At 36.3% G+C, this 9,143-nt stretch overlaps 1 protein-coding gene across 1 annotated transcript; it reads left to right on the forward strand.

Moving 5' to 3' along the window:
• The first annotated feature begins 6,365 nt into the window (after window positions 1-6,365).
• Window positions 6,366-8,414, forward strand: si:dkey-30k22.5. The gene is given in 2 exon segments (NM_001201411.1): window positions 6,366-6,872; window positions 8,017-8,414. Coding segments are annotated over 2 exon segments (663 nt in total). The 3' UTR covers window positions 8,173-8,414.
• The last annotated feature ends 729 nt before the right edge of the window (window positions 8,415-9,143 follow it).

Consider the following 9,143-nt stretch of genomic DNA (forward strand, 5'->3'; position numbering starts at 1 on the left):
CATGGGTTGGCCTGGATGTAAGAGGACATAATCTGTCTAGACATGATGCTAGTGTGGAGCAAAGTGTATCAGTGGCACTGTTCGTATCGAGTGCAGAGAGTTTGCAAGATGGAGGAAGAGAGTCTGAAACAATGGTGGATAGTCTATTGGGTAAGAGAAAGCGTAGGTTTCTGCGAAAGGCAACCATTGTTGGAGTGTGTGGTGGCTCAGGAGTAATGTGGATGTTGAGAGACAGAAGCAAATGATCCGATATTTGTAGTGGAGATACTAGTGTTTGATCAGCAAAGCAATGTCGTGTGTAAATAAGGTCCAGCTGATTACCTGATTTGTGAGTAGCAGAAGTAGGTGCTCTTTTGAGGTCAAAAGAGGCAAGCAGAGTCTTAAAGTCAGCAGCTTGAGGTCTTTCAATGTGAATGTTGAAGTCACCTAGCACCAACAAGGGAGTGTCATAATTAGAAAAAGATGAGAGAAGAACATCCAGTTCATCTAAGAAGTGACCTAATGTACCCGGTGAGCGGTAGATGACAACCACATTAAAGTAGAAGGGGTGGATAATGGTGACTGCATGGAATTCAAAGGAGCTGATTGTTGGCAGGGACAGTCTCTGAGTGAATTTCCATTCTTTGGAAATCAGTAGTCCAATCCCACCCCCTCTCCCTGTCTGATGAGGAGTGTGGGAAAAAGAGAAATTAGCAGAAAGAGCTGCATGTGTAGCAGTGTCCTCCGGCCTCAACCAGGTCTCAGTTAGAGCCATGAGATTATAGTCAGAATATGTAGCTATGGAGGTAATAAAATCTGCCTTGTTAACAGCTGATTGACAATTCCAGAGGCCCACAGAGAGAGAGAGTTGTGAAATAGCAGATACATGTATTGAACTAAGGTTGTGAGGATTAAGCCTGCAGCGTACCTCCCGTGCTTTGCGAGTGTTAGTAACAACAGGAATTAGTAAACACATAATAAAAGTGCAATGAAAACAAAAATAGGTGTAGAGATAAATTAAAATAAGAAAGTAAAGTACTCAAGTGCTTTGTCTGTGTCTTTGCTTGGTGGAGTCGCACAGGTAGAGTCGATGGCGCAGGTAGAGTCGATGGCGCAGGGAGAGTCGATGGCGAAGGTAGAGTCGATGGTCTTTACACTCGTTGGTCTTCACACGAGGCGGTCTTCACACGAGGCTGCCGCGACCGCTGCTGCGGTGAGACTAGTTGCTTATATACACCCCAGAGCACTAGCTGATTGAATTCAGCGGGACACCCAGAGCACTAGATGATTGAATTCAGCTGGACACGCCTCGAGAGTAAAACAACGCCCAAAACTGCGGCAGACGACGCAAAACCGTCCCCGTTCGACACACAGTTAGGAAAGCAATTGAATGCTTTCATTATAACAGTAGATGTGTGCATTTTAAAGTGACACTTTGGGGGATGTTGGGGTGCTGGAGGATATCCCTTATTATGGTGGCCATATCCCTTAACCCAATGTTGACAGGTATGTGTTATTATTATTTATTATGTGCATATGTCTGTTCAAACATGCACCTAGAACCCAGACTTTCGCTCAAATCGTGTGTACAGAATCTGTTTCTATTTATCACTATGGAGCGTGTCCGCTGACAGTCATGCATCACTATAGCTATGATTGTTTTGAAGACTGCATAGGAGGAGCGACGGAACCTGTAATTAAAAAGAAAGTAATCTGCTGAGGCGGGGTTCATCCACTCCCTGCAGCAGCCTGCAGGCATAGGATGGGTGATCATAAGAGAGAGGTCTGTATGCGAACTTGGTGCAGTTGCAAGGTGCATTCAGGGCTCTTTAATGCACGCACCTAAACCCACACCTACCCCTACCCCTCACATTGATGTCACAAGCTCAATTGAGTGCATTGTGTCTGACATTGCAATTGAGATATGCAGCCTCATCTTACAAATCCAAGTCTGCATACAGATTGGATCAGACCCTTTCCAGTACCAGGCTGAGACGAATTGCTCATTTCTTTTAAATATATTTTAAAGGGTGGAGCCGAACCCGAATACGGTATTCGGAAAGGCACGAATAGCGTGTTTTTACGAATACTTGATTCGAACAAATACTTGAAAAATTATTTGTATTCAGGAGCAAGAAAAACACTATCAAAAAGCAGCGTTTCCTCATGAGACCACAGTGCATGCCCGCGTGAGTGAGTGAGTGAGTGAGTGAGTCAGTGAGAGAGAGAGAAAGAGAGAGAGAGAGAGAGAGAGAGAGAGAGAGAGAAAGAAAGAGAGAGGGAGAGAGAGAGACGCTCAGTAGTCCGAGGGCGGGGCGGAGATAAAATGTGTCTGGCACAAGCTTCTCCACAGCAACAGACAGAAGGCTCGGCTGAGCGAAAAAAATACTTCACTGCATCACTATTTTTGTAAATAGATTTTTGTACCTTAATTGGGCTCCAAAGGCAGTTTATAAACTTGTAGCGGAGTTGAAGCGGAGTTTGATATTCTATTACATTATTGACGTCTGCAACCGGGTGCTCTGTTTACGCAACGTTAGCTCTGTTAGCGCGGTAATTCAGACAATAGACTGTTGACAGAGTAACGTTAACGTTCGTTTATAAAGGTTAAAACGATGCGTTTGCAGTTGTGTCGAATAGTTTGCACTTATGGCAGTTATATGGTACGTCTAAATTACTGTCTTTTGCAGACAGCAAGATATATGCTATAGGCTAGTTAACCTTAGCATAGCTTCCCGTCACTTTTTATTAACTTGAAACTCCTCAAATACATTCGGGCACCCAGAAAAAGAGTGAAAAAGACTACTGCTGAGCCATTTCTTGGTCCTTCACCAGTCAAAAGAAAAAAAAACCTTCAGGTTCTGTGTGGAAGCATTTTACAGTCAGTGGTGCTGCAGATAAAACAAAGTGATACTGTAAAATGTGTGCAAAAGTAAAATCAGCAGAGGCAGAGATATTAAACATCTGTCAACATCTTCTATCCATAATCATTCATTCATTTCTTTTCGGCTAAATCCCTTTATCAATCTGGGGTTGCCACACTGGAATGAACCACCAACTTATCCAGCATATGTTTTACGCAGTGGCTGCCCTTCCAGCTCCTACCCAGCACTGGGAAACATCCATACACTCTCTTTCACACACATACAATAGGGACAATTTAGCTTACCCAATTCACCTGTATTGCATGTGTTTGGACTGTGTGGGAAACCGGAGCACCCGGAGGAAACCCACGCCAACATGGGGAGAACCCACTCGGGGCTCGAACCAGCAACCTTCTTGCTGTCAGGCGACAGTGCTACTCACTGAGCCACCGCGCAACCTTCTATGTAATGTATTATATGCACTAAAAGCATCCTCTCCTGATACTGTCTGTGAACCCCCCACAAGCATCAATACCCTCAATCAGCACAGCTATGGTCTACTAAATCCTCCACAAGCACCAAACCATGAACACAGCCACATTCTGCCCGAGTAAGTCAGTTTCAAACATAAAAAAAACAAAAAACAAACTTTGTGTCTGTTTTGTGGCAGGCAGATGACAATAGCAGGGCTGTATCTTTAAGTATTATATAGAATACTTTTGTTTTGCCAGATCTCCCAGGCAGGGTTTTATTTAGATTTATTTAGTTAATATTAGTTTTTGGAATTCTGTGCATTGGAAAGAAGTTCTTTCAGAAGAAGAACAGTTTTTTGAAGTATTATTTGTTTTTATTCTGTCTATTCAGTGTCCTTCAACAAGAACGGTGGTGGTGGGGTTCATAATATTCACAATGGGATTTTATTAGTTGTTGGTTTAACCATGGATGAGATAATGGCTTCTATGTTATTTTCTTTTCAATGACATTTCTTGTCACATGTTCAAAAACAACAACCAATATTGCATGTCTATAATTTATATAATGGGTATAATTAAACAATACTTTTACTATAACGTAAATTAGAAGTGTAATAGAAAAAATATATATTTTTGCGCCATTTTGAATTTTACTCGAATACAAATACAAATGCAAATACTTTTCCCCCCTCAACAAATACAAATACAAATACAAATACCGGCTGCTCCGCACATCCCTAATATATATATATATATATATATATATATATATATATATATATATATATATATATATATATATATATATATATATATATATATATATATATATCGAAGCTATTACTCATTTTGTCTGAAAGCTGAAACACAAATTTTAGGAACACCTAAACTTTCTAGTCTTTAAAAAAATCAAAAATCATACACACATCAGCCCAAAATATATTGAAACTTGAAATAAAAGCTTAAGAGCTGAAAATGTATGGAATTATTAAAAGTATAACAATTCAGTGATTTTGAATAACTCAGATCATCTCCATCCTTTGAAACAAGATTGATCAATTTGAAGTGTTTGTGTTTTACTTTTGCTGCTTGTGTTTACTTTGCAAAGTGAATGCATCATATAGCAAGTTTCATTGTATTTTAATGAGTGAGATTGTTTTAAAAGTTCTGCATAAAAAGTGCAAGAGCTTCACACATTGTGCCTGAATGAACTTGTTCATGGGTTTGCAGAAATGACCTTTGCCACTTGCCAAAAAAAGGGATTAGGCCACTGAGGCTCTGGTTCATGGGGTTTAGTTTACAAGCAATTGTGAAAAACTGTAAGAGATTTGACATAACAGTCTTGTAAGATATTTTATATAACAGAAGTGCAAATCCACTCTTCCACTAAAAAACGAAAATGTGTATTTGTGTATCCAAACAAACTTTTATGAAACACATACAGAAAAAATCTTTTTATATTTTACATATTTCTTTAACATACATTTCAACATACTGTTTACAAAGAAAAAAAAATTATGTCAAAAGTATATTTAAATAAAATATTTTCTACAAATACTTTTTCATTATTTTATTTTTGAGAAAGTCTTATTTCTTTTAGTTTGGTTGGAATAAAAATAACTGCTGAGGTATGATTAGCCCCCTTAAAAACATATTTTTCTGATTGGCCACAAAACTGTTGTCCAATGACTTGCCTATTTAACCTAACCTATTTAGTTAACCCAACTTATTTAAGGTATTACATTGCAATTCAAGGTGAATATCCTGCAGAATAATTGAATTATTATGTACAGTCATCATGCAAATAATGATAAAAATCTTCAAAAATCTTTTCTAAATTAAACAGCACTTCGGAAATATTTGAAAAAAAAATTAGTCTAAAACTAATATTTAGAGGTGAGTTAGATCTGTGCAAACCAATCTGGAAGCTTTAATAACAACTGACAGAAGTCGATAAGTTTCAAACAGAGCTAGACAAAAAAAAGCAATCAAAACAAAAAGACATAGGTTGAATCAGCAACAAACAATGTCCTCAGGGCAAGACAAATGGGGAATCTATAGTCAGCCAATGGTCAGGACAGTCAGTAAACTGTAAAAGACAGGACCTGAAGGCCATGATAACTGGACAGGACAGGACAAGACAAGACAAGACAAGACAGGCTAAACAAGCTAGTCTATCTCCATCCGCATTCTATTGTACGAGTGGAAATGTATTTTCTACTACCTAAAATACATTCTGAAACATGTTTTTTGATAAAGGTTGTAATCATATATACTTTCAATTTTAAAATATTTATATCTAATTGAGCCTTAGTGTTATAACATATATTAAGCATTTATTTATTTTAGCCAGAAATATAAAACTACTGCCAGTTCCCTCAAATACAGCCCTCAAAGGACTAAAGCATTAAAGGGATAGTTTACCAAAAACTGAAAATTCTGCATCCTTTACTTGTTAAAAATCTCTTTGAGTTTCTTTCTTTTGTTAAACTTAAAAGAAGTTGTTTTGCAAACTGTTGAAAACCTGTAATCATTTACTTCAATAGTGTTTAATTTCCTTACTATGGAAGTCAATTCTAACCCTTTCCCGACATTCTTTTAAATATCTTATTCTTTTGTATTTAACTAAAAAAGAAAACTCAAAGGTCAAACCGTATATATAAACTTATATATATTAGTTTACAGGCCTAGGCATTTACCTGACTCTTAATTTCCATTAAACCAATATGATTAATCATAATCCAACAAATTTTTATCATGAAAAAAAATATTATGATCAACCTATTTGAATGAGTAAGCATTATACAACAAGACTGGACACTAATCTTGGTATTGACCTCTTGGCAAATATTAATAACTTATTCAGCAGGCCATTTAATATCTATTAATACACAATGTGGATTATATAAAACTTGTAAAATTACCTTGTCATAGTCAACGTGATGCCCAAAAGCTGCTTTATTCAACAAACCAAATCCCTTCTCCACCCAAATGCAGATCAAATAAATTGAGGAAAAGCGACCCGCAACACTGCCCACTGCCTCCAGCCATGATCACTCTCAGACTGCTGAACTGGTTCTTCATCACCTCAACAATAGAGGAAGAATATGAAGAAGACATTAGGAAGAAAACATATGATGTTTCCCTTTACAAACGTGGTGATCTTTTGATTGTATCCAGGACTCTTTTTAAACATTTTGGAATCTATTTAGGTGAGGGTCGTGTTGCTCATTTTATCCCAGACATCCTGCCAGCGTTCACTACAGAGAAGGCTGTTGTTGAGAAAATGGTGACCAACGAAAGGTTGATTTTGGGGGTCTTGGCAAAGTTAGCCAGTGTCCGTGTGGACTCTTTGGCAGACTTTGCATATGGCGCTGATATTGAGGTCAATGGTACTGATGGTATGGTCAGTGTGCCGCCACTGAATAGAGAGGAAGTGGCTCAGCGTGCAGAGAAGCTGATTGGATCGTTTTCTTACAGTTTACTCTGGCATAACTGTGAACACTATGTCATGTATTGCCGCTATGGTGTTGAATACAGCTTCCAAACCTACCAGGTAAGAAAAAAGATTGTGGATTATACACTATATAGCAAAATGTGTGGTTAGTAAAATCTTTATGCTTGCCGAGACCATATTTATTTGATCTTCACATGATCAAAGAATTTTGAGATTTGTTGCCCGAGACAGATTTATTATTAAAAATTGAAAATAGATTATGACATTTTAAATATTTATTTAATTAACTTATTTAATTTGGTTAATGAGCCGGTCAAGTAGATAGCATAATCTATAATCCATTTTCAAGATTCTTTGATTAAAGTGCCCCTATTATGTATTTAAGAAAATTGCACCATTGACAAGCTTGCATGCGTGCCTTGGTATAATTTCAAAATATCACTACTAATATTAAAACAACATTTTTTGTAGTTGTTATTATTCTGAGTTACGATAAGGAATAGAGCAATATGTTGGTGTAAACTGCACTCAGTAGACCAATCAAAACAGACTGGGTCATTGGACCAATCACTGGAAAGTATCATCATACAAAGAAGGGATTTGAAAATAAACAATCCCTAAACAAATCAGAAGGGATTTGTTGGGATCATTGGGTACAAATACATGCATATTATAAGACAAGGGAAGTGTTTTATGATCTTTCATTCATATCAGCCTGTGGTTGGGTACTCCCGAATTCCAAATATAAATATTTTGTAATTCATTATAGGGGAATTTTAATAAATGAGTTTAACAATACCCAAAGAATGAAAATTTTTATAAAAAAAAACAAAACGCTGGTATCTAAACAATACTCATCTGAAAAATATGCATTTGTAGTTAATCAATCATTTCTTAATGGAAAGTTAGTGACACCTAAACATAAACAGCCATTAGTAGCAAGAAATTTGTAGGTCTATGTTGTATAGATTAATTGTTAAAACAGCTTGCCAGAGTAAGGTTAAAACAGCCATCAATCCGCAGAAACAGCACCATCTTGTGGACAGTGATACATAATATCACAAAGTGACAGCAAATAATACTAGTTTTCAAAATATAGAAATCTTATTTTTTTTACTGCTAAAAATCAATAAAACTGAATGAGACCAGAAGCCAGACAATAGTTCCGATGACTGAGGTAAAACTGAGGTCAAACGACAACTAAGTATTTATGCTGAACAAATCCCTGTCCTCTCTCTTTCAGTTCTGCAAAGCTGTAAGGACAGCTCTCCTCAACAGGATGACGGCCATGCTGTCAGCTGTAATCGGGTTCTGCATCATTGTGTATTTAGGCGCTATAACACCTCTCAGCATCCTTCCTGTTGTCATCATTCCTTTTACCATCTGGATGGCATCTTGAAGACACTCCGGGTGCAATTTGTCCTTTATCTTTGAGGCAGAAATAGCCACAAAAACATTAAACCATTTACTCAACAGTTATTTTAGAAATATGCAGAATTCTAACTGAAACACTTTATTTAAGGGTGTTCTTGTTACAGTGTAACTATTAATTTAACTGTCAATTAATATTGTGCATAATTAGTTTCATGTATAGTTAAGTGGCTTAGGCTTAGGTTAAGTTGCATGTAATTTTGCATAACAATTTTTTATTAGTAGGTGGAACAGGCATGTAATATTGCCTGTTCCACTTACAAATAAAATCTGCAATATAATTGCATACGACAACCTAAACCTAACCCACACACAACCCCATAATCACAAGGACACCTTAAAATAAAGCGTTTGTTACCTAAAGCTGAAATGGCCATAACAAATTATTCACGGAAGTCCTAATTAAATTAAGTTGTGTTTTGATATTGTTAAATGGGAACTGTATGTATGTATGTATGTATGTATGTATGTATGTATGTATGTATGTATGTACAGTTGAATATATTGTATAGTTGAAAATATATGTATAGTTGAAAATATTCCCGAAATGATGTTTAACAGAGCAAGGAAATTTTCAAAGTATGTCTGATAATATTTTTTCTCCTGAAGAAAGTCCTATTTGTTTTTTTTCGCCAAGAATAAACACAGTTTTTAATAAAAAAAAAAAAAAAATATATATATATATATATATATATATATATATATATATATATATATATATATATATATATTTTTTTTTTTTAATTAAGGTCAATATTATTAGCCCCTTTAAACTATATATTTTTCAATAGCCTACAGAACAAACCATCATTATACAACAACTTGCCTAATTACCCTAACCTGCCTAGTTAACCTAAATAACCTAGTTAAGCCTTTAAATGTCACTTTAAGCTGTATAGAAGTGTCTTAAAATTTCTAGTAAAATATTGTTTACTGTCA

Source organism: Danio rerio, chromosome 1 (genome assembly GCF_052040795.2).
Source record: "Danio rerio strain M-AB ecotype USA chromosome 1, GRCz13ab, whole genome shotgun sequence".
NCBI classification, from domain to species: domain Eukaryota; kingdom Metazoa; phylum Chordata; class Actinopteri; order Cypriniformes; family Danionidae; genus Danio; species Danio rerio.